Source organism: Drosophila subobscura, chromosome E (assembly GCF_008121235.1).
Source record: "Drosophila subobscura isolate 14011-0131.10 chromosome E, UCBerk_Dsub_1.0, whole genome shotgun sequence".
Lineage (NCBI taxonomy): Eukaryota > Metazoa > Arthropoda > Insecta > Diptera > Drosophilidae > Drosophila > Drosophila subobscura.
The window spans coordinates 13634718-13662437 of record NC_048531.1 but is presented as its reverse complement, the minus strand read 5'-3'; the positions used below and the strand labels follow the sequence as shown (position 1 = coordinate 13662437).

At 42.4% G+C, this 27720-nt stretch overlaps 11 protein-coding genes across 20 annotated transcripts in view; 5 read left to right on the top strand and 6 right to left on the bottom strand.

The window, feature by feature from the left end:
• The window catches only part of LOC117889836 (inner nuclear membrane protein Man1), a 24880-nt gene extending 2532 nt beyond the window's left edge, over nucleotides 1-22348 (bottom strand). The window contains exons 1-2 of one of the 3 annotated variants that reach the window (XM_034794326.1): nucleotides 22342-22348; nucleotides 19827-19835 (exon numbers count right to left, since the gene is read on the bottom strand). The gene's annotated coding sequence lies outside the window, so the exon portion shown is untranslated. Of the gene's footprint in view, nucleotides 1-1436; nucleotides 1594-19826; nucleotides 19836-22341 lie in introns of those variants that run through there. The other 2 variants (XM_034794324.1, XM_034794325.1) reach the window with 2 other exon arrangements.
• Nucleotides 2080-4360, top strand: LOC117889838 (LIM domain-binding protein 2). Its single transcript, XM_034794327.1, has 2 exons — nucleotides 2080-2200; nucleotides 2455-4360. Exon 2 carries the CDS (start codon nucleotides 2490-2492, stop codon nucleotides 4224-4226), a length of 1737 nt encoding a protein of 578 aa, XP_034650218.1. The 5' UTR covers nucleotides 2080-2200; nucleotides 2455-2489; the 3' UTR covers nucleotides 4227-4360.
• Nucleotides 5515-6728, bottom strand: LOC117889843. Its single transcript, XM_034794336.1, has one exon. It carries the CDS (start codon nucleotides 6661-6663, stop codon nucleotides 5560-5562), a length of 1104 nt encoding a protein of 367 aa, XP_034650227.1. The 5' UTR covers nucleotides 6664-6728; the 3' UTR covers nucleotides 5515-5559.
• On the top strand, nucleotides 7012-7898 carry LOC117889848 (probable protein BRICK1-B). Its single transcript, XM_034794341.1, has 2 exons — nucleotides 7012-7203; nucleotides 7705-7898. The coding sequence occupies exons 1-2, from the start codon at nucleotides 7083-7085 to the stop codon at nucleotides 7812-7814; spliced, it is 231 nt and encodes a 76-aa protein (XP_034650232.1). The 5' UTR covers nucleotides 7012-7082; the 3' UTR covers nucleotides 7815-7898.
• Nucleotides 8430-9493, bottom strand: LOC117889847 (ejaculatory bulb-specific protein 3). The gene is made up of 2 exons (XM_034794340.1): nucleotides 9373-9493; nucleotides 8430-8964 (listed from the first exon to the last, which is right to left on the bottom strand). The coding sequence occupies exon 2, from the start codon at nucleotides 8949-8951 to the stop codon at nucleotides 8571-8573; it is 381 nt and encodes a 126-aa protein (XP_034650231.1). The 5' UTR covers nucleotides 8952-8964; nucleotides 9373-9493; the 3' UTR covers nucleotides 8430-8570.
• LOC117889844 (adenylate kinase) lies at nucleotides 10080-11684 on the bottom strand. The gene is made up of 4 exons (XM_034794337.1): nucleotides 11495-11684; nucleotides 10826-11062; nucleotides 10590-10757; nucleotides 10080-10534 (listed from the first exon to the last, which is right to left on the bottom strand). The coding sequence occupies exons 1-4, from the start codon at nucleotides 11594-11596 to the stop codon at nucleotides 10322-10324; spliced, it is 720 nt and encodes a 239-aa protein (XP_034650228.1). The 5' UTR covers nucleotides 11597-11684; the 3' UTR covers nucleotides 10080-10321.
• Nucleotides 12022-13621, bottom strand: LOC117889840 (xyloside xylosyltransferase 1). The gene has a single exon (XM_034794330.1). It carries the CDS (start codon nucleotides 13439-13441, stop codon nucleotides 12056-12058), a length of 1386 nt encoding a protein of 461 aa, XP_034650221.1. The 5' UTR covers nucleotides 13442-13621; the 3' UTR covers nucleotides 12022-12055.
• On the top strand, nucleotides 14023-16345 carry LOC117889842. 2 transcript variants are annotated; one of them, XM_034794334.1, is made up of 8 exons: nucleotides 14023-14402; nucleotides 14680-14848; nucleotides 14903-15219; nucleotides 15282-15467; nucleotides 15522-15653; nucleotides 15717-15833; nucleotides 15890-15969; nucleotides 16036-16345. In XM_034794334.1, the coding sequence occupies exons 1-8, from the start codon at nucleotides 14208-14210 to the stop codon at nucleotides 16040-16042; spliced, it is 1203 nt and encodes a 400-aa protein (XP_034650225.1). In that variant the 5' UTR covers nucleotides 14023-14207; the 3' UTR covers nucleotides 16043-16345. The 2 variants fall into 2 exon arrangements, with proteins under 2 accessions (XP_034650225.1, XP_034650226.1); XM_034794335.1 differs by having other exon boundaries at nucleotides 14208-14402; nucleotides 15890-16345.
• On the bottom strand, nucleotides 16439-18851 carry LOC117889835 (radial spoke head protein 4 homolog A). Its single transcript, XM_034794323.1, is given in 5 exon segments — nucleotides 16439-17168; nucleotides 17170-17189; nucleotides 17246-18170; nucleotides 18229-18421; nucleotides 18478-18851. Coding segments are annotated over 5 exon segments (2145 nt in total). The 5' UTR covers nucleotides 18792-18851; the 3' UTR covers nucleotides 16439-16475.
• Nucleotides 19012-21663, top strand: LOC117889839 (synaptic vesicle 2-related protein). The gene is given in 9 exon segments (XM_034794328.1): nucleotides 19012-19416; nucleotides 19473-19729; nucleotides 19794-19918; nucleotides 19973-20036; nucleotides 20092-20217; nucleotides 20271-20342; nucleotides 20404-20798; nucleotides 20855-21009; nucleotides 21012-21663. Coding segments are annotated over 9 exon segments (1428 nt in total). The 5' UTR covers nucleotides 19012-19310; the 3' UTR covers nucleotides 21140-21663.
• The window catches only part of LOC117889834 (obscurin), an 18729-nt gene continuing 13025 nt past the window's right edge, over nucleotides 22017-27720 (top strand). For 4 of the 7 annotated variants that reach the window (XM_034794318.1, XM_034794319.1, XM_034794316.1 and 1 more), the window contains exons 1-7: nucleotides 22017-22404; nucleotides 23213-23334; nucleotides 23393-23524; nucleotides 23579-23749; nucleotides 23815-23980; nucleotides 25243-25335; nucleotides 25521-27540. In XM_034794318.1, coding sequence (XP_034650209.1) covers nucleotides 22396-22404; nucleotides 23213-23334; nucleotides 23393-23524; nucleotides 23579-23749; nucleotides 23815-23980; nucleotides 25243-25335; nucleotides 25521-27540 — 2713 coding nt within the window. In that variant the 5' untranslated portion in view covers nucleotides 22017-22395. Of the gene's footprint in view, nucleotides 22405-23212; nucleotides 23335-23392; nucleotides 23525-23578; nucleotides 23750-23814; nucleotides 23981-24223; nucleotides 24297-25242; nucleotides 25336-25520; nucleotides 27541-27720 lie in introns of those variants that run through there. The other 3 variants (XM_034794321.1, XM_034794320.1, XM_034794322.1) reach the window with 3 other exon arrangements.

Here is a 27720-nt window from a genome sequence, read left to right as displayed (position 1 = left end):
GGGCTTCCGTATTCTTTTTTACCAATTTTGCCACGCAGGCTTCATGAAACTCAAGTTTACTAACCGTAGTGAAAGTTTCAGCTAGTTGCAGTTTTAAATGAGCCAGATTTGATCCAAAAAAGATTACATTTTGTGTAATTTTTTGGGATGGGTCAAGTTTAACTTCGAATTATGACCAAACGGAATGACACATGGATGCCAATTGTCACTCAAAATAAAGTTTAATACACCCTTTTTTATATTTCCATTACATAAGACCATTCGTAAAGCTTCAGTTAAAAAACAACACAGGTGAAACACTAGGCACCCTCCGAAATGCCATACAGGAGGGACCACCATTTTCTCATCATGGGCTAAATGAACTTTCGCAAGGCCAACCAATCAAAAATCTGTCTTAGATGGACTCACTAGTCATTCTCATTCTCTAGAAATGAATCTGGCCATGGGTTTCTCCAAAAGTCTTCCGGAAAATTAATTTAACATATCTGGAAAAAAATCGTATGGGTCATTAGAGGGTGCCTAGTTTTTCACCTGTGTTGTTTTTTAACTGGAGCTTTACGAATGGTCTTATGTAATGGAAATATAAAAAAGGGTGTATTAAACTTTATTTTGAGTGACAATTGGCATCCATGTGTCATTCCGTTTGGTCATAATTCGAAGTTAAACTTGACCCATCCCAAAAAATTACACAAAATGTAATCTTTTTTGGATCAAATCTGGCTCATTTAAAACTGCAACTAGCTGAAACTTTCACTACGGTTAGTAAACTTGAGTTTCATGAAGCCTGCGTGGCAAAATTGGTAAAAAAGAATACGGAAGCCCAACATTTCATCGAGGGAGCTATTGCAACCGGTACTGCTTGTGGAGGGGGTCACTATTAATTCATGGGGCATCAATAGCTTGGGGGATAGATTGTTTCTAGGGCTTTTAGTTATCATTAAGGCTAAATATAGCAAACAAAAATTTTCATTGTTCATTTTACCTTTAATATTTTAATTTTACTTAAGGAATCGGACGGCTGTACGAATAATTTATGTGCGAAAAAAAAGGTCTTTTTGCTTAAGTTAATTTTTATAAGGATACCATAGAGGAAAATTAGAAACTTTTTTCATAAACATATAGTAGATATGTTGATCTTTGATACAAAATTAACTTTTCCTGTTTACGTTGACCGTACGCCAAGTTATAGGTGTTCAAACTAGGGTGATGGTGGTGTACGAATAATATGTGTGCTTACTGTACATATGTACGCATGCACACTTCGGCATACACCTGAATTACATTTGCATTACTTGATGAAATCCATCTAGGATCACATGCAGATTGATGTAGATAATGCTTCAATAGTCCCTTCAACCGTAAATAGAGTCTCTCAAAACTATTTATAGTTGCACAAACATCGAAGCGAGTGTTCGTGCACTTGGAAGATAACATACATACACAAATACACGTGGACGAGTTGAACATATGAGCGAATCACATAAATCTTTGCAGTTTGCAAATATAAAATTTGTTAATTACATAAAATAAAAACGAAAACTGTAATTTTTTTCAAGCAACAGTTTCAAACATTTGATTACAAATTTATACGGCACATACTAAATCATTCAGAGTCAAGGATGCGGCGTCAAATACATATTAATGGAACACATGAGATGAAATTTTTCTCACAATATCGATGTTATTAATTACTATCGGCGGAACAACCATCAAATTAATCACGAGCAAAGTCGGACAACTTGGCTCACAGTATTAGCTTATAGTAAATTCTAGCTTGCTGATGCATTTATAATGGTTTAATAAATATATTATGTTATCATTATCCCGTGACAAGTAATCGCATTGTGAGCGAGGGAAATATATGCTCTTGTTTCGAAATTAAAGTTTCAAATAATAATCTGAGCAACTGTGGCACAGCTGTTCGATTAATATGACTGTTAGGCTTCCTCTGGCTTTCAGTAAAGATTTGACTTAAAGTCTCGTGACAAAGACAATGAAAAAATGACTATGTTTCTTTTCAGCCATTCCGTTGACAAGGTAGCCATGTTTTCACATGCAGGGCTTGTATATCGCACAGACAGGGTCGCTCAGAAAGCGATGACGAAACTATCGGCAGGGGCCAATCAGTTTTCTTGAAATGTAGATACATTTATATGTGTTTGTGGCTTAAGAATTAAAATATTGTATGCCTTTTGCAAAGGTAAATATACGGAGCATCCCCAATCAAATTAAATCAAAAAACGATTGCGGAGCAGCAGCAAGTTTAATTTTGCCAAAATGAATGGCCGAAAAACAGAGTGCTTACATGTATATACACATATTTTGTAAATGCATTTGGGCATTAGGACAAGTGCACACATACGTACATGCTCGTATAAATATACAAAACGCTATAAACACGATGATTTTTATGGAATAGCTCAGTTGTATCTAAAATACGTTTGTTAATTTCAGGCCGAACCGCATGTCCTTTAATAATTACAGTAGGCATGAATCGTAGAGGTTTAAATTCTGGAAATACGATGTCTTCGCAATCAAATATTGACGACGGTAGCTGGAAAGGAGTTTCTGAGGGCGGATCAATGTTGCCCACGTCGAACTCGTCCGCTCTCAATCCGGATGGCAGCAACCAGAGTGGCTTCTCGCAAGGAGGACTGCCGTACAACTCAGGTGGCAATCCGTATCCACCTGCTGGCCAATCCTCACCCGCTGGAAATCAGTCTTTAGTGTTTCAGAACACTAATCAGCCTGGATCGAATACACCTCAATATACCTCTTCACCTGCACCCTCGGGTTCATCCACACCGGGTCCAGTCGGTTCGCAGAACATTCCTGGGAACTATCCACAGTCGTCGACAGCTGGAAACTTCAATGGTCCTGTGGGCGGACCCTTTGGATCGCCATCCTCTGGCCTGGGCCAGTTCAGTCGACCGGCCAGCTCGGGCACACCCTTCAACAGCGGGCAGGCCGGCCACTTTTCATCGCCCACGGTCTTCGGAGTGGGCGGTCAATTCAACCCAATGCCGCCAGCATCTCCCTTTGGTCACGGAGGAAATCATCCCATGATGGGCGGTCCCCAGCAAATGGAACGCATCGATCAGGGCTTTAGGAGGCATAACTCGTACTTCAGTCACACCGAGCACCGAGTATTCGAGCTGAACAAGCGCCTTCAGCAGCGGAACGAGGAGAGCGACAACTGCTGGTGGGACTCCTTCACAACGGAGTTCTTCGAGGATGATGCCCGATTGACAATCCTGTTTTGCCTGGAGGACGGACCAAAGAGGTATACGATTGGCCGCACGCTCATCCCGCGCTTCTTTCGAAGCATATACGAAGGCGGTGTGTCCGACCTATACTTTCAGCTGAAGCACGCCAAGGAGTCGTTCCACAACACGTCTATCACCCTGGACTGTGATCAGTGCACGGTAATCACTCAGCATGGCAAGCCGTTCTTCACGAAAGTGTGCGCCGATGCCAGGCTCATCTTGGAGTTCATGTATGACGATTATATGCGCATCAAGTCTTGGCATATGACCATCAAGGGACACAGGGAACTCATTCCAAGATCCGTGATTGGCACCTCGCTTCCCCCCGATCCGATGCTTCTAGATCAAATCACTAAGAACATTACAAGAGCTGGCATAACCAACTCCACGCTAAATTATCTACGATTATGTGTTATCCTCGAGCCGATGCAGGAGCTAATGTCGCGGCACAAGGCCTATGCTCTGAGTCCACGGGATTGCCTGAAGACGACTTTATTTCAAAAGTGGCAGCGCATGGTGGCACCGCCGGGAAAAAAGGATCCCCAAAGGCCACCAAATAAACGTCGCAAGCGGAAAGGCTCCAACTCGGGCGGCGGTGCCAATAACGCAAACACTCCGCCCGTAACAAATCAGAAGCGATCACCGTCGGGTCCCAGCTTTTCCCTCTCCTCGCAGGATGTAATGGTTGTGGGGGAGCCCACCCTGATGGGCGGAGAGTTCGGGGAGGAGGATGAGCGGTTGATAACGCGGCTGGAGAACACGCAATATGACGGCACCAATGCCGTGGAGCACGATAATCACACCGGATTCGGTCACGCCGACTCGCCCATCTCCGGCTCGAATCCATGGAGTATTGACCGAGCGGGCAATATTCCAGCCAGCCCAGGCAACGGTGCTGCGCCGCAGAACAACGCGAATATATCTGACATAGATAAAAAGAGCCCCATTGTATCGCAATAGAAGTTAATAAAACATATTTCGCTATATTGTCAAATGTATTTTCATACTTGCATGTAAAAAATATTTAAATAAAGCTTTCAAGTTTTAGGAAATGTATATAAGACATACATACAAACACATACACATAAAAAACATATACATACATCTAAATATATATATATAATTACACTTAAGCTGTCTTAATCACACACTCTATTATATAATTGTAGCGTAGGAACTACTCTATCTACTATCTACTACAACTACTACTTCTGTCTTGACTGCCTTTCCAAGTAATTTGTGTTTTTTTGTAGTAAAGCAGAACTTTTAAGCACAACGCTCAAGATATTATAAGTACATTTATTTTTTGCCTATACTCTAAGGCCTGTGGAGAGCCGCAGCAAGGCGCCCACTTGCGGCCAAGCCGAATTCGATGTTCTCAGACTGTTACCTAGCTTTTTTCCCGTCTGCCCAACTGCAGTCATTTTCGAATCGATTGAGCATGTATGCTCAGCTTGTGCTAAGATCCCTATTTAAGATTGAGGCGGTACGCATTCTGGCTAGTACAGGTCCCCAGATCTACAGCAAGATCTGCTATTTACTGCATAAAAGTAAAAAGTAAAAGTTCTCCAAAGTTTTCTATTGATTCTTTTGTATTTTGAGGACACAAATTATTTAGATACTCAGAAATTGTATGGCAAAAAATCACTCATCTGGCATGGGTGCTTTTTTTACAGCGATAATTACTATTGTCATCTCATTTGAGATTAGATTCCTATCCTTAACTGCAAGGCATGGTGTGAGAGATTTAATGGCATTCCAGGTCCAGCCTCCTTTGCGCATGCACGAACAAATGGGATACACAGTTTCTGGCGCTCGTTCAGATGCCCACAGACGGGCATACAGTTGCGTATTCCAAGGAGTAGCTCAAATCAGCTGACCTTACAGGTAGACAGACAAGAACTGATATGAATTCTTTTACAATATTTGGATTCAAATATTTTCAGCTGCCTTAACAGAAGTTATAACCAGGAAGTGCAGGAACTGTGCGCCCCAAACAGACGCCAAGGCAAGAGTCTATTTATAACCATGAATTCTAATATAAAATCGTAGTATCGTTGTCCCATTACTTCTGTACATTCTTTGGCTCTCGTGGCAAACATCTATCCATGGAAATGTGAAACCTGAACGTCCTTACCCTTGACTCTTGGTGCTGCCACCATCCACACAAATGAATGCAGCCCAGTGGCACCACACAGAATGTAAAGTCGTACGACTTTTGTACACATGAATGTATATTATATCTTATTATTATATAAAATCTACATATGTATTTGCATTTACAGACAATTAATTATTTACTGTGACTATCAACATAAACTGTTGCATTATCTACGCCCGCGAACTGGTGTGTGCTCAATGTGGAGAGCATTTTCAACTGCCCCTGATAGAGGACATCGGCGATTATTTTCTCCGCATATATAGCTTGGGTGGCATCCATGGAACGCAGCTTGTGGGCAATGATTTTCCCGAAACTCGAGAAGTGGTCGTCGAGCTGGTGGTCGGCACTCTTCAGTGCCAGCGAAAACAATCGCTCAAAATCGATTGTAGAGATATCCGCTCGGAACTTGGCAGCGGGAACTGCTTCATTATCTTCGGATTGCTGCGAGGATAGCGAAGACGAGCGCTTTCGGTTGATTTTGTTCTGGTTCTGGTTATGTTTCTGTTGGCTGGCGGCCACCACTGGCCTGACCTGCTCGGAGTCATTTCCTATTTGTTTCGGTATATCGGGTAGGGATTTTCTTCGTTCCGAAATAACTCTGCTGTCGGCCGCGGTCATGACGATTTCCACCTCCTTGATGGTGGCTCCTGAACCATGATGATTGTTGTTGTTGTTGTTGTTGGCGTTGACTGTTTGAATACTGATAATGGGGTCAGGAGCGCAAGCAGCAGATGCGTCCTCGAATAAATATTCGGTTGGACAGTTTTTGGGCGACAACTTTTGATTATCCGCCTTGTGTGGCTTTGTGAGACTCTCGGCATCGGAGAGTTCTTCACAGTTCTCAGCCGGGATTAGAGTTACAGCACTCTCGGAGTATTGCTGCTGCAGCGGGGGGTGGTTATCGTGACGCTTTGCCTTTTTATCAGGAATTTCTTCGTCCTTCAGGAACATGAGCGACTCGAAATATCGCCGCTTGGGACAGTAGGGCTCGAACTTCTCGCCTTTTTTCTTAATTTCATTACATTTTCTTAATTGGTGACGAAATGCGCACCGCAGATTGTTTATCTTTTGCTTTGTTCTTTCCACATTGTACATCTCCCCATGCTTGGTGGCCACTTCTATTAGCTTCATGTAGGCCTCCTGCCGCTTGCTCCTGTTTCTAAAGTCCACGGAATCGGCCTTCCATAGGCACGGATTGACTTTATATTCTTCTATGAAATCGTCAATAAAATCCATTTTTGTTTACTAAATGAAAACTTGGCCCGAAATGTGTGTTTGTGTGAGTATATGTGCCAACACAACGTTAAAAAAAATTAATTGGAACAACTGGGAATGAGAAATAACAATCGGTATCACTAAAAAGTGAAACAGTATTTATCTAAACAATTTTGAATGGATATTAAAGCGAATACTTGTGCAATGTGCTGTATAAATAAAGTATTAACAAATTACACCCAAAAAGTATATATTTAGTTCTTAATTTTAATTATATTTAGTCTTGCGATGCATCGATATAAATTATAAAAACAGCATATTGGAGGACGACAGTTTCTGGTATTTAATACTATTGCTACGCCTTACTATTGTATCTGGTCACACTCGCAAAATTACACCCACATTGGAATAAAAGAAAATAAACATTTTAATAAATCAAAATGAGTGGTGCTCACAGAGAGGCGATTCAAAAGCAAATACATCAGGACTGGGCGAATAGGGAATACATTGAGGTCATAACAGCCAGTATTAAACGCATTACGGACTTTTTAAACTCCTTTGGTAAGAAAACATAGCCAAGTACATAGCACTACATGCATGTGTGCGTGTTTCTGTGTGTGATCGCATCTGCCGACATATTCATACATACATACAACTTGCATAGATTTGTATGTACAATTTTTGATTATTGGCGGTCGTAAATAGTGTCATTGTCAGTGAGTGTATTTACACTTGTTATGAGTAGTAAATAAACTTCATACCTACATAATAACGTGCGAATTTTAGCGTAGTTTGCGTATTATACACGCTGTCTTTCCAAAATCAGGTGCCACTGACAGTGTAATTATTATCCGGTAGCTGTGATGTGCGTACATCATGTGCATATATGTATAGCTGCTTAACCTAATTAACATTCTGGCAGTACATGCGAATTCTGTTTCTGTCACAAGAAACTCTTCCGGCTGTTCGGAAAGTTTCTGCTATAAATTTTATGAATTATCCTTCTCCATTTTGATATGATCTCTGTTTTGATTGTTCTCTAATTGTTGCTTGTCTTTGCAGATATGTCCTGTCGCTCTCGATTGGCAGTACTGAATGAAAAGCTAACGATCCTAGAGCGGCGCATAGACTACTTGGAAGCCTGCGTAGCTCAAGGAGAGACATTAACGTAAATTCGCCACAAGCTATGTTCTCACAATTATATTAAGCTTTGTACATTTATAAGATAATTAAACATTAATGATAAACTCGAGCTATTGCGTATATTAGTTTATGGATTGCCAATTTCCATGACATACAAACAACAATTGTTATTACATTGTGTTGTTCTTTGAAGGCTGTCCCTCCATGCTGTTTCTTCCTTTCACGGTTGACTTGACGGACAAACGATCCGATCCGTTTCGCTGCCTGGCCCACCATCAAACTAAATATAATATATTATTAGGAATACGTCAGACAGAGACTAGACACGCACGCAACACAATGCCCGAATAGTCGTAGCTTCGAAAGCTGCAGCCCAAGATGACGTAAATTGACTCACCATGTAATAATGTCCAGCGGGAAGTATCATTTGTATATTCTCATATCGATAATTGCTGTCTTTGCCTTTAATAGAACACTTTCTAAGTGGTCTATTATAGCCCATACACTATACATATTTACGTGCCTGCGTTTTATCATCCGTTGATTTGTCATAAGCTGCTGCTGCGCTTACAAATGATTACCACGTGTGGCTGCTATAATTGATACCTGGAACACCTTCGAGAAGCATAGCCAAATGCATTTTGTTACAAAATAAATCTCTTTATTGAGCGTACGATCGAATCATGTACAAATTTAGATGAGCAGATAGACATATAATAACAGCTAACAACAATTATAAATTTTTTGGCAATATAATAATGCGTGTATGTAGATCAAGATTGCGTTTAGATCTTGATGCCAGCGTCGGTGGCCTGTGCGCGGTAGCGCTTGATGTAAATATCCTCGGGATCGAACTTGGCCTGCAGCTGCTTCCACTCCTCCGGCTTGTTGTCGATGATGAAGCGAATCACCTTGTCTGTGTTGGCCCTCTGCTTTTCGCTGCACTTGCTGCACTCCGTCTTCAAGGCGTCCGGCAGGGACTTCTTCAGCTCCCGGCCCTCGGGTGTGCACTTGCCAGTGTCCACCAGGCACTTGAAGTAGTTGGTGAAGAGTCGATCCGATTTCAAAATCTCATCCACATCCAGGTTATCATATTTGGTGGTGTACTTCTCCTCGGCGGCAACCAGCACCACTCCGAGCAGCAGCAGCGTGAGTAGGAATTTCATGTTGAAAGTTGAGCTGCAAAAAAAAAGTACATACAATGAAGTGTTAAGTGGAGTGGAGTACTTTCGTAATAGTATTAATAAGCAGTCATTGATCGGCACTTTTAGTCACACTCTACTGCACAAAGAGTCTTAGTGTAGGTCGGTCTGCTTTTGGTGGCAAACCAGTTTGAAGTCTAACCCAGTCTCTGACTGAAGGCTTGATGGACAGCGCCCATGGAAATCATTATAAATCTGATTGTATATCTCGAATGGGACTACATTAAGCTCTACTTATGAATGCCTGATTCGAGTCACATTTGAGTGCCCTACTGAGGCTTTATCACTGCCAAACGCGACTCAGTAAACAGGTTCGATTTGGCTTTGAATAAATTAGATATGCAATCGGCAGCACTAAATGTAAATACATATTGGCACATCTTACAGTGGAGAGCGACTAGGTGACGACGAGACTACAGGTAGATGCGTAGCAATGCAGCAGCTTTAACTAACTGACAAATGTGTCTATGAAGTTTTGCTTTTATACCTGGCCTAGGCAACGATTGAACTTCAAGTGTAATATATACAAACAGAGAGACTTCGATTTGTAAGCGTGTATTAAGGCTTTACGTACATGTGTACAGACCTGAGACCCGAGACAGGCGCTTGGGATTGTAGATACTTTAGACTTTGAAGCACAAATCGCTATTGCTAAAAAGTCAACCCGGTGATTAGTCAATCGTCGTTATAACTTTATATAATGTGTATGGGGGATAGTTAAAGCTTAATTTGATTTTAATATTAAGCAGGTGACATACGAAGCAGCTATTCTCCGAACTATCAACTCGTCGTATTTGTGCTAAATGACTTTAAAACGAATGAACCACTTCATACTTAAAGTGCCTTGTGGACACTCATCGCACAAAGTGTAAACATCAACAAATTAACGACTGTCAGACACGTTTCAGCAAGGAAGTTCAGTTTTTAGTGCTTCCCAACATAAACGTATTTCTGGGATGCTGCTCTTTAGAGCATTGTATGTTCCTGGATAGTCCCAAACCCTGCTCGACTCGTAAGTGATTGATTAAGACTCTCCCTCCCAATTGAAATTTAGTTTGATTTAATTCATTCAACGAGCAACTTTATATATCAAGTATTTATGTTTTATTTTAGTTACAAATATTGAAATGTAAAAAGTAACAAAAACTTATACATTTTAGAAATCTGTACAAGGAAAGTAGCTGTAGACCCGCTTCAAATGATGGTCTGATAGTAGTTTTGTCATTTTTAGACCTAAATCATGCTCTTGTTTTTGTGTTTTGTGTTTCAAAGTAAAATGTCAGGAGGCAGTTGCAGTTCGGGATCATATGTCTATATATTTTTGGAACAGATCACTATTGAGTCTGGGCGGTACGTTGGCGTTGGAATATCGACTCAATGGTGGAAAAGACATCGCTGGATTTACGAGCAGCATCAACTTTGTAGTGCAGTCCCCGCAGGCCATAGTAGTCAACCAATGGACGAGTTTGCCTGTGGTATGATTCTAGTCTCTTTTTCAAAGCGTCAGCGTTGTCATCGCTTCGTCGCATCAAGGGCTCGCCAGTAACCTAAAGTTAAATGTTTTAGCAAATTGGATTTCAGCTCAGATTCTCTGCTACGTACATCGTCCTTCATTGTGACTTTGGGAGGAGCAAACTCCTCGTGATAAGATCTTCCACTCGCTTGGTGGATCAATCGTCCAGTAATTCTCCTCACCAACAGGCTGTCGTCAATGGCGAACTCGATTACAGCATCCAGATTAGCTTTCCTCTTGTCCAGCAGTGTATCGAGCTAAAATATACAAACAAAATCTCATTAAAAGAATTGGCCATTGGCACAGTGACAACAACCGACGCTACCTTTTCAGCTTGAACAACCGTCCTCGGGAATCCATCGAGAAGGAATCCGTTTCTGCACTCGGGTTTGTCCAAATTGGAGTCAATCATATCCACCACAAGCTCATCGGATACCAATTTTCCCTCGTCCATTACTTTTTTCAACTCGGAGCCAAGCTTGGAGCCGGAAGAAATCTCCGCCCTCAACATATCGCCAGTTGACAAATGGCAGACACAGAACTTCTCCTTAAGAAGGGGAGCCTGAAACAGGTGATAAAACAATGATTTATTAATTATTTGTAATCTTAACAGCAAAGCATGGGAATTCCCGAGTGGGGGGAACTGATTGTCGATTGTCTGTACACAAACATTCGAGATTACTCTTGTTCATTTCAGACATCTCATTGTTTATATGGCTTAAGTATGTAATTTCTAGTCTATGTATGCCGGAAATACTTCCTTTACTGAGTTGATGTATATACATATGTATGCATGCATGTATGTATTTATGTACACGTGCACACATGTTGGAGTGCGAACTTTGTAGTTAAATGCAGTTATATAATCGCACTGGCTATATTTTTTTTGATAAAAAAGAAGAGATAAATGCGTCCAAGGTACACGTTTCCACATACACACTTACATATGTGTATACAAACGTGCATCTTTCACATTATGTAATTTTGAACCCACCTGCGTTCCCTTGCCGGATCCCGGCGGTCCTAACAGAATTGCATTGATTCCGGTAGTTTGGGGCTCATATCGCTCCACTGGTACTGCTACATTCGGCGCCATCGTTCGGTTTATTTACAAAACTATTTACTTAATGTATTAATTCAAGAACTTAACTAAACGAACAAGAAATGAAGGTTAAACAGATAAGATATGGGATTAAGTGTGACCGCGGAGCAAAATTATACCGCATGAATCAGAAATATACCGAAATATAGCTTTTCATTTTTAAAATATACTGTAAATATACCGTATATCCTATATAATTTTCCTTCGTGAACAATTAGGATCTGGTTCGTAGGGAGAACAGATATAGATTGGGAAGAGTGGATAATTCCGTATCTGTTGAACCGTTAGACGACGAATGGAATGGATTGTATGTTTATATCTATTCTAAATAGCCGAAGCGGCCCGCTTCTGCTAGATCTGCTACTCTCCTAACGAGAGACATTATGAAGTAAATTGTGTTAATATTAAAATGCAACCTCTTTGTTTTGCTATAACAATTTGTTAACTATTTATTTATTCTGGAATTCGTGTATTACAATTGCCATGATACATTTTGATATTGCCCTCGCAGCGGAAGTATGCGTCAAATATGTCACTATAGCCGTGATCTTTCCACCAAGTACAAAGCTGCCTATTCCACACGCAATCTAGTCTATATATCAAATTGGGGTACTCGTATCCCAGTAATGTGAAAAAATCTTGGTCTCCCAAGTGTCCCTTGAAGGAATACTTTGCAACGAGCGTCTGCACTTCCGAGTTTGTAAGTTTTTCCAGATATGATTTCGAGTTTCTTATGCGATTTAAAAGCAGCAGTACGACGCCAGAGTTGAGACCCGGATAACCATGGCGCTGCTCATGGTTGTGATTATGTTGATTTCCCATCTCGTGGTTCATTGGATAATATGGGTTTCCAAAGCTAGTCTTTGGATACCGGACGCGATAGCGGTAGAGGATATGACGATATACGGGAGTTAGTTCTGGCGCCAGTCCATAAAGTTGGTGCGGCAGAAAGTGATCAAATTCATTGAACAGTAATCGAACATCGGAACGGAAGACTATATCACAATCCAGCAGAATGGCTCGATTTAAGCTTGCATCGGCGATTCTATGGAGCCCGAGGGACAAAAAAAAGAGCGAGTCGCTATAATAGGAGTTGGGCGCTGAGCTAAAGAACGGGGATAACTTGGCAGCTATGTCCTCTATGATGGTGGAGCAGACTTTAACGTCGTACATTGTATATATCACCGTTCTACGAAATCTGCGAATCTGCCTCTGAAGGATCTCCATGACGGAGCTGGAGCTCTCCTTGTCGGTGATTACATGCAGATGGAGTTGGGCACTTGTGTGTTTCAGCAGACTGTGTGCAAACAGATCGAATTTCAAGTTAAGATGGTAGTTTTCTCTGGTATAAATTATAAATATATTATAATTATTGTCCGAAGAATGGAACTGTGCGCCCAGTTCCAGCTGCGTGGAGGAATAGTTCAGCAAATAGTGGGTAGGCTTTAGGAGAATGGGCTGAACGGACGTCGTTGTTTGTTGAACATTGGAGTCTCTTGTCTCCTGCTTCTCAGTGTGTGATAATTTGTTAAGCCGGCTCGAAAGAAATGCGGAGAGTATATTTCCCCGAACTGATAGATGCGTGTTGGCGTAAATTATAAGAACACACATACAAATTAGTATCAGCAAGAGAACTAGTTTCTTCTGCCATCTGCAGCGTAGTACGCTCCAGGTCCAGCTCTTTGATGGACGAACGGAATTTCGGCGATTGATGATTAATGTCACATTTTCCTGCTCCTCCAACAGCTGCGATTTGCACTTCATAATACCATACATGTTAACGTCTGTAGGAAACGTTTTATGCTTTTGACTGATTGTTTTAAAGCTGTACTTTGCCATTTTAGAATGAGTGTAAGCTGCACCTAAGTCATAACAATACAATACACGAACGAATGAGTATCTTGTGTTAGAATACACTAAACGGAAACTTCGAGCAAATAAGCAATAGCGCACTAAACATTTCGACTGGCTTTAACTAATTTTAACTACAATACGACGATAACAAAGCACCCAATGGAAAAATCAATGTAAAATATCGATTTCGGTTCTTGACCCTTCACATCGATGGTGTTTCTCACACATCGAAGTGCTAAGAAAAAATATCGATAGGTTTGTGCTAGTTGCTAGTTTTATCACTGCATTTAAACAAAATCTCAAAATAATTAAAAGCAATTTGTAACAATCCAATATAAGGAGGATATGAAAACTTGCCAATCTGGTGGAAAATTGATTCATCAATTGCATAAAATTATAGTTTGAGGGGTGAGAGTCCTAACTAGCTTATAATATTAAATAGAATATCAAAATCGAGGAAAATGATTTAAGATGTGGTACATTTATTACATGGAAAGGTATATTTTGGGTTATCTCCGATTGTTAGGAGGTATATCTTATCGATTATTCCGCGGCCACACTGGTGCCAAAGAATTATACATAAATCCAATCATGCGCAGAAGTAATATTTTTATCAGTATAAGTACATGTTTTTCCAAAACTACAAAGAGATTTACATTAGGAAAATGTAATAGTTTTAGCATCGTATAGACTACAAAGTATTCTATTGCGGGCTTCAATTTGGATACACGCTTACATTTGGTGCAATACAATGGACGTCCATCGGATTGAGGTTCCCCTGCGATCTGGCGGAGGAAAGAAAATGAAAAAACGAAGGGAGCTCGATGCCCTTATAGCGCAGTCATCTTCGTCCAAGAGAAACACCCGTAGAACTGCTGGAGGAGCGACACATTCCCAGGACAAGTTGTTATCCGTTTCCACGGATGACCCTGAGGATTATGCATGGGTAAGTAGGGGCCAAACTAATGATGGGTCGTCAAGTACAAGGTTATTTCAATTGGTTTGTACATGTGTATGTGTACATCTGTACATGTAAATCGAGGAGGAGTTTTCTCCCCCTTGTTAATAACCTTTATAAGCGATGTAATATGACAATAGTCGCAACCTTGATCGACGTCACGGCCGAGTGGCTGGAGCGAGTGCATACCTTCGTGATTCATTTGTGAATGCGGGTAATGAATACTTGGAACACATTTGTTTACCTTTGTGGTTTCCCCTTCCAGACGAATGTTGCTGGCGCCACTCGTCGCAGCCATCGGAAATTTGCCTACTTTCGCATGTGTGGGCCCCTGTTCTTGGGCATCATTGGCATTTTAATTGTTTCGATATTGTACTGGCTGTACTTCGATCTTCGCCAGCAAATGTCCGATTATCGTCAGAAAATCGAGGAGGGTAAGTCCCAGTTAACACGCATATTGTGCCATTATGTAACTCTTATACTTACAGTGTCTGCCATGAGCAAAAACTTTCCGGATACTCTGCAGCGGTGGCATGAGACATCGTCCTATCTGATGAAAAATCAAACGGCAGTTATTTACGAAATAAGCGAATTGCAAAAATCTATCGAGGGATTGCGCATGAACTTTACCAGTCTCGAGGCAGCGGTGGCTTCTCAAAGGAATCACGGAAAGGACGAGAAGATGGTGGCAGACTTTGGAGCGAAGATAGAAGCTGTCGCCACAGACATTGAGGCTATAAAGGAACATTACAACAAGTATATCGAGGTGCAGAAAAGTATTCAAGCTGAAACGGATGCTTTAAAGGTGCGTCAGTCATTAATATACATAATAACAATAATTAATGCGATATCAAAACCCTTTTTCAGGCCAATTTGTCGCAGTTGCCGATGCTGCATGCCAACGAGTTGCCCACAAATTTATCGGACAATATTGCAGCACTTAATCAGACCACACTTAACTCCCTGAAGATGCTGTCAAACGACTTGAAAGTCGTGAACAACACACTGAGCCAAACAACGAACATGCTGGGAGAGGAAGTATCACTCCACAAAGTAACTATTAGCCACACTCTGTGTTAGTTCTACTCTAACTTTTACGTTTCGCAGACCAAAATAGATGATTTGATGGATCGGTCGGAGAATGTGACATCACATGTTGCCACCATAAGCAATAGCTGGCCGGAATACAAGCAGAAAGTAACAAACTTTGACGAGGCCTTGGATAAAACTGAAAAGGAGGTAATATTTTGGATGTGGCTTGCCTTGCGATTCCTTGCTAACTTCTTCTTATTATCCCCCTAGATATCGCTCTTGAACAGCAAGAACTCAATGCTTTCTGCTGCAGTTGAGCAGTTGAAGAACTTTTGCATTCAGCGTATCCAAGGCACAAACAGCGAAGATGCAGCAATTATTCCAAAGGTAGAACTTAGCCAGCAAATTGTTTCAGTTTTTTACCATTATACAATTTCTTACAGCCTGAAGTCAAAGCCGCTGGTCAGGAACTTGTGAATCCGCCAGAGAATGCCACAGTCAAACTACAGGAAACGCCCACACTGTAAGCAATGCAATGCTGTACAAATATGGCATTGGTTGAAAGCTATTAATTATTCAGTGCCCATAGCCCATAAGCCTGGGTGAAAGTCACAGCCAACGATTGAAAATATTTACATTTAATACACACGAAAACTGCAGTGTACATACATAAGTGTAGTTCAGAGAGCTATCTAAAATAATGACAAGCAAAGTATAGAATGGATGGATGGATGGTTGGGGATGTACGTGTAATCGTGTGATTTCAGTTAAGTTTACTTTTAAAGTCCGTCGTAGAAAAAGGTAATTTTTGTATATAGAAGTTTGTAAGGTAAATGCAATATAATTCTTTATAGGTACAATATGCATTTTATGTCCAATTAATAAACGATTCAAGCTCACGCTCACCACTTTGCAATTTTGATATTTAAATCAGTTCAGTCCATGCTTGCTGTTGTACTTAATCAAAATACATTTTATTTCAATATGCATAATAAACAAGAAACATTAAATTTAACAAATTATCGCCGCCTAATCATCTTCAGAGTGTTCCTCGGACTCGTCCCCGTCCTCATCGTCAAACTCTTCGATGTCTTCGCCAAGCGAGGCGGGTTTCCTTTGCTTGCTGAGCAGCCACTCGCGATAGGCGGCCTCCTCCTCAACGGTCGGATCACTGGCCTCGATGAAGTCTTCCGCCCCGTGGGTGTACTCCTCCTGCACCATGGGCAGGTGATTGAACGGCATGTTGCGTGCATGGTACTTGTGCCCCCAGCCCAAGTATATGGATTCGCAAGTTTTCTCGAATATAAAGGTGTGGGCGCCCGGCCACACGTTCGATTGCATGAGGAGCACGCGTTCCTTTTGATTGGTGTACTTGCTGGTCTGGCGAATCAGCCAAGGCGTGGCTATTTCCGGACTCATGTCGTTGGCGCACGAGGACAAAATACTGGGCCCTGTTTCCGGTTGGTTTAAGCCCTCAATCATGCCCTCCTCTTCGCCCTCTTCCTCATCCTCGACGTCCTCTTCCTCCTCCAGCTCTTCCTCCATTTCCTCCATGAGTCGCATTTTCAAATAGAGTGCCAGCGCCTTCTCGCGCTCCTTTTGGGCTTTCTCCTCGTTGAACCACACGACACGACCTTGATTCAGTATATTCGAACGGACGTGCACCCAGGCCACTGGAGTGGCCAAAGATCCCAGTGTTTCTGCTTCATATTTTTCATTTTTTCAAGAGCATAACGTCGTTGTCTATAAATGAATTTGGCGTTTAAAACCCTCTTCGATTGGTTTGTGCACTCATTTACCTTCTATCTGATCTTCGCCTTCGTTTAAGTCCTCGTCTTCTTCATCCTCCTCCTCCTCCTCTTCACCTTCATCGAGTTCCCCTTCAAACGCGCGCTTCTCCTTCTTGGTCATGCGCCGGTAATAGCCAATGGGCGCGATGTAGGTGCCAGCTGTAATGCGACCGATCATGGCGCGCAGGTAATGCTTCTCCTTGCCGGGAAAACATGGATACGAGATGACATCCGCTTCCAGATCGCCAGTGAGAAACTTTTTGATTTGCCGCGAGATGACCACTTGGCGGGGCGTCACTATGGGCAGCTCAATCCAATCATCGGACAGGGAATTGACCACAAAGTACGAGTAGCGGTTGCAGCCAACTCCAATGTACTCGGGTGGTATGTCGTAGAACTCAATTTCCTCCACCAGGGGCACATCTGCGGCCTTTGGCTTCATGTTCTCCAGCTCTTCAATGGCATAACCCTCCCAACCATAGATGCCGGGCGTGAGCTCTGGACCAATGTGCGGCGGCAGTGGTCGCTCCTGTCTGTCGTGGCGCATCTTGATCGGCAGCTGCTTCTCGCGCATCTCGTCCTGCATCATCGCCAGGCGCGATTGTATTTCCTCGCGAGTCAGAGTGGCCTCCACTATGTAGTAGGAGGCCTTCAGTCCATTGATGCAGCCCCAGAAGCGGCACTGCATGATCGAGGAGTGTGTCTGCAGGCGGTTCATGGCGCAGGCCAGCTGGAAGATGTCATCGTTGCTGATGCTGAAGCCGCACTGATTCCAATAGAACTGCAGCTGCTGCACGCGCTCGTTGAAGGTCACAAACTGACGCATAGAATCATCAACGACTATGCGCAGCTCCTCCTCATCGTTTGTTTTGCCGTCCTCGCCATACAAATCCTCGGCACCCACCAAGTCTTCGCCCTCAATGTTGTAGGGCAGCTGCGGACAGAATTATGCATTAGATCAGAAACTTTATGGTTAAATATATTAGAAGTACCTGCATAGATTGCAGAATCTGCTTGGCGACCTTGAAGGTGCGCACTTCGTCGAATATGCCATTGGGCGGAAAGCGTTCCGGCAAGTGAAATTTCTGTTCGCGCACATTGCGGCTGAACTCCTCGAAGAAATCAATCACATTCGGCGGGCGCTCATCAATGACACGCTTAATAATATCGCTCAAGTGATCGAATCTAAGTGAAAGATACATTGGGGTATATATTAACTAATAGTTACAAGTAATACTCACAAGTTATCGCCACTTAATGTGCTGTACTGCTGCATTATGGCCTTGGCCACATTCACTTCATAGTCAATGTTGGGCGGCTCTTTGACCAGAGCTTTGTTGAAGTGGCAATCGGAGTCGAATGCCCCCATCGAGATGGTGGTCGAGGAGGATGTCGAAGTCGATGTAATCAGTTGCGAGCATTTTGGCGACGTCTCCTGCTCCACAATAATCTTCTCAGGTTTCTTCTTCTTGGTAACACAAGGCGGCGGCAGCCCCAGCAGTTCAGAGCTGGATGTGGAGCCGAATGAGAAATTTTGGCACGAATTGTTATCCATCGTAGTATTTATTGTTATATTTATTTGATTGGTAAATTAAAACTATGTGTTGTATGAGCCCAAGGCGCACAATGAATGAATGTTAAATTGAAAACAAAAGCCAACATTGTTCTTGGTCATTTTCTGTTTTATTTGAATTTCAGTCAGTCGACTTATCGATAACATAACAGAGTTATGTGTGTGTGCGTGTGCGTGCTACCTGTTGTTTACCTTGCATCTGATTCTCTCTCTCAGCTCTCTGTTTGGTGTTTGGAAAAAAGAAAGTGCCCAAGAAAGTTGCAATGTGCTGATCGTCAGCTTGTACTTGCAGAAACCTTTGGAATTGTAGTAATTTATGCAGCATTTTATTTATAAATTCCGTGTAGAATCTCTTTGCGCAGTTCTTAAGTTTCTTCATTGACTTGGAAGACTTGCTAATAGCTCGCATTGATCGTTTGCGCTTCAGAACAGAGCCCCTCCCTGTTGCTGTTGCTGGTCTCATCATTCGGGAATGCTTTGCCTAAAATAAGTTTAATAAAAATGTATTACCTTAACGAAACAACACTTCCGTCTACGGAGAACTTCGCCCAAAGAGACGCTCACGCCTCCAACTTGGAGCTGAAGACTGTATCCATTAATCCAGATGGTAAGGAATTAATTAACATTGTTTTAGTTCCGTCAGTTTATTATTTTATTATGCAGACACCTATACAGTGCAGCAAGCAATTAATGCATTCGGATTTGGCTGGTTCCATGTGAAATTGTCGCTGCTGGTGGGCCTCTGCTGGATGTCGGACTCCATGGAAATGGCCATTCTGAGCATTATTGGCCCGGCATTGTTCTGCGAGTGGAACGTGTCCAAACTCCAGCAGGCTTCAGTGACAACAGTTGTCTTTTTGGGCATGATGATCAGCTCTAGTTTTTGGACACAGCTGAGCAACAGATATGGCCGCAAGTCGGTAAGTTAGAGGATCCAGTCTTGAAGTTTCTTTCAATTAAATCAAGTCATATACTTATTCGCAGGCACTCACATTGTTTGGCGTGTTAATAGTTTTATATAGCATTCTCAGCTCAGTTGCACCCAGCTATGCTTGGCTGCTAACGCTGCGTGGGCTCGTGGGTTTCACCATTGGCTGCGTGCCACAATCGTGAGTAATGGCATAGATAAATTCGCAACTTCTGCAACTTATTGTACCTTTCAGTGTCACACTGTATGCAGAGTTTCTACCCACAAAACACAAGGGAAAGTGCGTTGTGCTAATGGATGTAAGTAGCTGATAGTTGGGCCTGCTACATCCAATATAACTTTATTTCATTCTAGTGCTTCTGGGCATTGGGAGCGTGCTTTGAGGTTGTCCTCGCTCTGGTTGTATATCCCTACTTTGGCTGGCGTGGACTTTTGGGATTATCTGCTACGCCGCTATTAATTTTCACGCTGCTCTCGCCGGTATTTAAATGGTTTAACAACTAACGTCTAAGAAATATATTAAAAACTTTTAGTGGCTCAGCGAATCGGCTCGTTATCACTCGAATAATGGACGCAATGATAAAGCCTTGAAGGTGCTAGAGCAGGTAAGCACACAGCCATCTAGTAATGGCTAATAAATAATCAAGTTTGATTTACTTTGCTTAGATAGCGCAGAATAATAAGCGTCACATGCTGATCGGACGCCTGATTGCCGATGAAGAACCCAGCGCCACCGAGAGCTTCAGGTCCCTGCTGAGTCCCAATCTGTATCGGACGACGCTCCTCTTGTGGTTTATCTGGCTTGCCTCCGCCTTCTGTTATTACGGCTTGGTGCTGGTTACCACAGAGCTGCTGGTGGCGCGAAACAAGGAAAAATATCCCAATGATTGTGTTACATTTATGACCTCCGATTTCATGGACTTGCTCTGGATTACCCTGTCGGAGTTTCCCGGCATACTGCTGACCATCAGAGTGATTAAATTGTTTGGCAAGAAGAAAACGATTGTCCTGCAATATTTGGTGCTTGTCTTGTGTACTTTAGTGCTGACGACAGTCTCAAGGTAATGTTTAAACTATTTTATTGTTAGTCTCACACATTTACAATATTTATTTGCAGTCGTTTTGCCACTTCGGCTACGCTCTTCATTGCCAGGGGCGCGATATCTGGCATTTTCCAAGCAATTTATGTCTACACACCGGAAATATATCCCGCTGCACTCCGATCCATAGGTGTCTCTGGTTGCTCTGTGCTGGCACGGCTCGGCGCCATGCTCACCCCTTCGTGGCCCAAGTGCTGATGGAGTCGTCCCGAGTGCAGGCCGTCTCCATCTATGGATTCGTTGGACTGCTCGCAGCCATCGCGTGCGCCTTTCTACCCCGCGAAAATGTGGGCTATCACTAGTTGTGTGGATAAATTCGAATTCTAAATGTAATGCGCGACCTACAGCTGGGAACGCTGCTCAATAGCCTACCCAAAAACCATTCCCGACCACATCTAAAGAATTTGCCTAGTTTTGGGGCTTGTGTGTAATAATGGTTTGCCTGCGACTACTTCTAGTTTCCTGGTTGTTGAAAAACTAAAATAAGTTTTCTTATTTTCTCAGTGTTTTCAATGCGAAGCAGCTTTTGTTCTTAGGCATCACAATTACCGCAAAGACTGAATGCGTTCTCTTTTTGGTGGGCATACCTGAGCTGGAAATTCGCGAATGAATCATCTAAAACTGAGCGAAAAAAAGCTCAATAAATGCTCAATGAGATGTGACCAAAACCAAATGATCATTAATTATGCTCTAGGTTATTAAGCTTTTGCAGTTCCCGTTCCCTTGATGGTTCTTCTGCTCCCTATATTCAGTATTGTGAATAATTAGACTCGGATGTTTCAACACATCAAACAACTAACTATATATTTCATCCTGTTAATGTACCGACAAGCAATATAAATATTTAAATTATATTTTTATAAAACTGATTTATATCTATTACATACAGTACGAGTGTGCTGTGGCATACATATGTATGTATGTATATATGTATGTATGTTTGTGCAGATGCAAGGGAAGGGATGTACAATGTGTGCATAGTAGCGTGTGTGACAGCTATAAACTTTGAGCACGTGTGTGTTTGTGTGTGTGTTTTAGAAGTAGATGAAAATCTAAGCACATAAATACATACATACATATGTACATATGTGTGTATGCACATGCATTGTGAGGTGCATTATTTTTAAATTCTGCAACGATTTTTTCGAGGAAAGCTTTTGTTGTGATCAGCAAATATCGATCAGTCGTACAGTTGTCGGGATGCAGTTAAATTCATTGGCATCTGCACGCGGCGGCTGGTTCTCTTTTGTTTCATCATTTCTCGCGACGACCGTCTGTCAATAGGGAAATCTAATATACGGGGGCGCTGCAAACGAACCGATCGAATATTCCGAACACAAATTATGACAAACGAATTCCGGTGGTGCACACAGCCATAGCAATCAAAATCCTTTGATTTGTCGTAATCAAAAACCCTGTGCAAATAAATAGAAACGAATTTTTGAGCTGCCTGCAGTAATAAGTTATGCAATACAGAAAGCAGTGCATACATTTATGCAGAGACTGTAAAGTGAATTAAGTGGAGTGGATAACAGAGTCAATCAGATCCGGAACTACAATGGATAACGTAAGCTATGCGTGATGGCGAGGGTCGGGTCGGGTCGGGCGAGTGCGTAAACATACAACATAAGACCGTGCGAGAATATGAACATGTGCCAAAATTTACTTATTAATACATTTGTGCAAAGCAACCTACATACATACATATACATATACTAAGAGCGTATACATATGTATATAGTAGAGTACCATTACTGTGAAGCTTTCAAATAAAATCAGAGACAATGGATGTAATTTAACTTCGAACTGGTGCTGTCACTTAAACTTGAACTCTTTTGGATAATATTATATAAAAATAAATGCAACTAGTATTTCGGGAATACAATTAATAAATTGTCTTAAATATAATAAATGTTGGACCAAGCTACATACATATGTATGTATGTATGTATGTATGTATGTATGTACATACAAAGGGGTCGGAACGATCGGAATGAAACCCCGTTAAAGAGGGGACACTGTGGCTGCACTGTGCGCAATCAGCTGATGTCGAACGCATCAAGCTTTGCACTCAGTCAAATTGAAAAGCGGAATAAATAGACGAGCCATGCCATGCCCCCCGCGTGTCTATGTCAGCCGCAAAATAGACTTTCAGCTAACGAGCTAATTTTTGTACAGCACTGATACAGACACTTCCATTTGGCTACACGCAGTACGTGTGCCCGTACGTACATATTATGAGGCCAGTTCTAATAAATCTGCTCAAACGGAAAGCTTTTCGCGCTCTCCCAAGTACATAGGATACGCGTAGTGTGGCTCTTTCGATTGCATGTAAAGAAGAAGGACTACAACTTGTTTATTTGTTCAATCAACAGGTTCCAGATATTGTATTCGTGAGTCGCGACTATCAGGCTCAAACATTGGCCACGGACGAGATCAGTGTTGCCCGCGGAGACCTGGTCGAACTATTGAGCACAAAGGCTACAGAGAAATCAAGGTACGTTGGACTAACCAAAGCTTAAAGCTAAAGACTGTTAATTGATGAATGCTTTCAGATGCTTTGTGCGAATGTTCGATAGTGGGGATGCTCCCAAGGAGGGCTGGGTGCCAATTGAAATACTAGAATTTAATCCCAATATGAATAGCTCCAATGGCAAAGAGACCGGCGATGCAGAGTTTAGAAAGCGGTAAGCATTAACGATCTCTGCTATTTATTGAATCATTACTTTCGTTATTTTCAGCACCATATTGAGGGAGCTGGTGGAAACCGAGGAGGAGTTTTCCAGGGATCTCCTGCATGTGGTGGAGAAATATATTAAAGGCATTGACAAACCGGTGGTGCCCAGATCTGTGCGAGACAACAAGGATGTAATATTTTGCAACTTTCTGCACATTGCAGAGTTTCACAATAAGTAAGTTAACTGCTAAGATTAGGGAGGATTATCTAGGGTACATTTATTTGCCATTGCCATTACAGTGTGCTCAAGGAAGGACTCAAGTGCTACAGCAATCAGCCGAATATGGTGGCCAAAACCTTTCTGCGGCTGGAGCGGGACTTTGACAAGCATGTGGAATACTGCCAGAACGAGCCACTGGCCCAGGAGTACCTCAGCTCCAACCCAGAGGCCATGAAATACTTTCAAGTGAGTAAACTAGGCAATGGCAGGGCATAGATCGTTTGCCCATAGATCATTTTTGGTGTCGATAATGCTTTCGTTTCTTTGACTTGTATTTGTGTAATTATTGGTTGAATTCAAGCTGCCCAAACGTTGGATCCGTTGGATCGGATCCGTCTGCACACATTATGCGTACGAGTACGAGAGTATGTGCGAGAATATCAGTTTATTTTTAAAGGCAGACGCTTTCTATCCCAAAGCTTTCGCAGTTTTCAGTTGCTTCCGAGTGGTGTTGGCGGTCGTGTCGTGCTAATTATTCCCATACGTAACGGTTTCGCTTTAGGTACTTGAACTTCCCACCTACCTACCCCCTACACCATTTATCATAAATGGGATCCACAAAGATAGTTATCGGAATAGTTATAGAAACTCTTTGAATATATTGCTTGGAAAATCTGTTTGTGAAGCGACATAAATCGATTCGAAATCGATCGATCGATCGTTTGATGTGTGTGAAAAAGTGAAGCGAGCAGCAAAAAATATTCAAAATCAATTTGTTAATATCTGTGACGTTTACCCGTTATGCAACATTATTTTTCCGACATTTTACTGTGCACGATACACGATAATACATATATTTAAAGATACATTAATACGTATATATTTATAAAGATATATGTACGTATGCGCAGACACCACACACATATTTGACCTCACATCTAAAAGTATTCAAACGCGAGGAGTATATACGGGCAAATAATATATTGTAACATTGACTTTAAAGAGAATCTCATGTCGTGTCTGCCTCTGCTCTGTAATTGGTTCAGCAGTGAATGCGACGAATATGAACAGTGAATAAAATAATACAGTCCATGACCGAGTGAATCTATCTAAACATCTTTCACATTTCACGACTAATATTCAAATATTAAGTATACATATTCGTATGGCAAATATGTATCGTACATCTGACTATGTCTTTCCAAACCGAAAATCATTCACGCACACATATCCATTTTTGCAACAAGTGATAAATTTTTAAACATCGTTCCAAAAATAACCCAACAGCGAGAGAGATAGAGAAAAATGCTGTTTTCAATGTATAAGTGAATATTCAATGCTCTCGTGGATGGCATGGGCTGGGATGGGATGGCCAAGCGGGGGGAGGGCACTGGCGCAAATCCAAACCCAAACGGATGCACAAAATATCAACAAATATTCATGATTATTCCATTTTTTCAATATATTCAATACGAACTTTTTCTAGAACATATTTTTGTGTCTTGCAGGAACTTTCGAAACAACTTGGAGACGATAAATCTCTTTCGGAACATCTGAAGCTACCCATTCAACGGATAAACGACTATCAACTTTTGTTCAAGGTTTGGACATGCCCATACACAGACATTTGTATCACATTTTCGTTACTAGTTGGTGGTACTCTACAATCTTTGTTTATAAACAATATACTACACACACAAACACACACAGAATAATATGCTAGCCTAGCTAATCATCCACTGCTTCGTGCCAAGAGACTCTACTCTATTAATGTTTGTTTTCGCAGGACTTCATTAAATACTCACTAAGCTTGAAAGAGAATGTTAAAGATTTGGAGCGGGCCCTAGAGCTAATGCTTAGTGTGCCGAGTCGGGCATATGACAACAGATTTCTTTCCAGCATCGAGGGCTGTCGCGGCAACATCTACAAGTTGGGGCGTCTCCTGCTGCACGAGTGGTGCACTTTGATCGACAAAGACGGCAAGGCGCACGAGCGCTACTGCTTTCTGTTCAAGTCCAGAATATTGATAACCAAAGTTCGAAAAATATCCGAGAGCAGATCCGTGTTTATTTTGCAAAACATCGTCAAGCTGCCGCTCTGCAACATCGAGCATCGAGTCGATGAGAAACAGATTCTAATCAGCCTGAAGGCCCCCGACGCAAACTCAATCTTTCCGATTAATATTAAGCCCCACGGCGAAGCGGCTCCCCTGAACTGGTACCAAGAGATCTCCTCGTATGTCAACCAAGACGTGACACTGCAAGAGCATAACGCAGACGATCTGAAGGTAGACTCCTCCCAGGTGGCCGCCGAAAGTGAGCTGCTGCTGCACCTGCCACAGCGCGCAGAGGCGCATGATCCCAGCACCAGTGTTCGCGCCTCCGATGTGGCCGAGAACTACTTCCTGAGCAAGGAGACCAAAGAGCGTTTGCAGCTCGAGCAGCAGGAACTGCTGAAGCTGGAGCAGGAGGCCATCGAGCTGTACAAGCAACAGCACGACCGGCAATACTCATCCAAGACAATAACCACCAAGTCCGAGTCCGTACAGATTTCTAGCTCGCAATCGCAATCGCAATCGTACTCTACCAAGACAGAAGCTTCCAGAGTCGAGACTATTTCTAAGAGTGTGCCAGAGAGGAGTACACCATCTCCAGCTCCACCAGTCAAAGAGGTGGCACCGCAGCCCAAACCGCAGGCAGTTTCAGTGCCAGAATCGGCTTCACATTCCAGGGAAGTCGAAGCAGTGGCTGTCGCCAGTTCAGTTGCAAAGCAAGAAGTACACGAGAGTGCAGCTCAAACTGTAAGAGAGAAAACGGAGAAAACTGAATCAACTGCCATCGAATCGGTTGTTCTAAAAGAAGTGTCTGCCACCACAGAAACCAGCCAGATTGAAGAGACATTAGCTGGTAAGAGCCCCGAAGAGCTAAAGCCCAATACTTCACAATATTCGATTCCAAAAATCCAAGTATACAATCCAGTAGAAAACGAAAACAAAAACCAAAACAAAAACAAAAGCGAACACGATAACACTGTTGTAACTAAGCACAGACCCATAGAGCTCAAAGATATCGTTGGCTACAGCGAATCCCTGCAGGACAGCGACACTGCGCCGCGGGGTTCGCAGGGCCGACATGGATACACCGCTAATATAACCGATAATGCTTCATTAACCATTTGGAATAACCGCCTGGCCAATATCGCCGGCGATAGGGGCGGCGCTAATCAACACCTGCAGCAAACAGGGCCGCCTCCGCCTCCAATTCCGCCTCATTTCACGCGTATGCCCGGCTTCTTCCAACCGCTTCCGCTCATTTCGTATGAAACTACCATTGAGATACTAATTGTCAAAGCACGCCCACCCTCACCGCCTCCACCGCCGCCGCCCACCATCAAGCGCCTTCTAGTCCATACTGAGAGTCTAGAGCAGAAGACGCAGAACTTCTTCGAGGGCATCTACGATGTGTCCTCGTCGGACACCTCGCTTCGCAATGCAAAACAGAAAATGCGAAGCATTAAGAACACCGTTCTCAAGTCGAAGGACTCCACTAACTATGCACAGGATACTGTGCAGAAGGCCAAAGCACGCGACTTCTTGCACATATTCACCCCGCCAGTTAAGAAAAGACCCATCTATGAGATTATCGAGGAACCTGTTAACATTTATGAGCTTGATCGCGATTATACTGAGTCTATTGCTGACGATTTCAGAGAGCCAAGTGCAGATTTTGAAGCCAGAGGCCAAAGCGTCGGTGGCATGGATGATTATTATACTGGCTACTCAGTGGCTTCCAAACGGCGCTATGAATGTAAGTTCCAGACTCTCTGTTCCACTCCATTCCATTTCAGTTTTAATTTTAATTTGTATTTACTTGTATGTTAAAGTAACTTGTGTGACTATCGATCGTTGGGATGGATGCCCCTGTTTTAAATGTTCATAATTGTCTTAAATGTTAAGAATACGTAGGTTGCGTTTATTACCTTCCAGC

Excerpts from the sequence above, each read along its gene's own strand:
- LOC117889838 (XM_034794327.1), top strand. The coding sequence starts at position 2,490 with ATGAATCGTAGAGGTTTAAATTCTGGAAATACGATGTCTTCGCAATCA.
- LOC117889843 (XM_034794336.1), bottom strand. The coding sequence starts at position 6,663 with ATGGATTTTATTGACGATTTCATAGAAGAATATAAAGTCAATCCGTGC.
- LOC117889848 (XM_034794341.1), top strand. The coding sequence starts at position 7,083 with ATGAGTGGTGCTCACAGAGAGGCGATTCAAAAGCAAATACATCAGGAC. Across the intron at positions 7,204-7,704 it reads GGACTTTTTAAACTCCTTTG|ATATGTCCTGTCGCTCTCGA; the intron begins GTAAGAAAACAT and ends TTGTCTTTGCAG.
- LOC117889847 (XM_034794340.1), bottom strand. The coding sequence starts at position 8,951 with ATGAAATTCCTACTCACGCTGCTGCTGCTCGGAGTGGTGCTGGTTGCC.
- LOC117889844 (XM_034794337.1), bottom strand. The coding sequence starts at position 11,596 with ATGGCGCCGAATGTAGCAGTACCAGTGGAGCGATATGAGCCCCAAACT. Across the intron at positions 11,063-11,494 it reads GATCCGGCAAGGGAACGCAG|GCTCCCCTTCTTAAGGAGAA; the intron begins GTGGGTTCAAAA and ends CACCTGTTTCAG. Across the intron at positions 10,535-10,589 it reads AAGTCACAATGAAGGACGAT|GTTACTGGCGAGCCCTTGAT; the intron begins GTACGTAGCAGA and ends ATTTAACTTTAG.
- LOC117889840 (XM_034794330.1), bottom strand. The coding sequence starts at position 13,441 with ATGGCAAAGTACAGCTTTAAAACAATCAGTCAAAAGCATAAAACGTTT.
- LOC117889842 (XM_034794334.1), top strand. The coding sequence starts at position 14,208 with ATGGACGTCCATCGGATTGAGGTTCCCCTGCGATCTGGCGGAGGAAAG. Across the intron at positions 15,220-15,281 it reads CTGAAACGGATGCTTTAAAG|GCCAATTTGTCGCAGTTGCC; the intron begins GTGCGTCAGTCA and ends ACCCTTTTTCAG. Across the intron at positions 15,654-15,716 it reads TGGATAAAACTGAAAAGGAG|ATATCGCTCTTGAACAGCAA; the intron begins GTAATATTTTGG and ends TTATCCCCCTAG.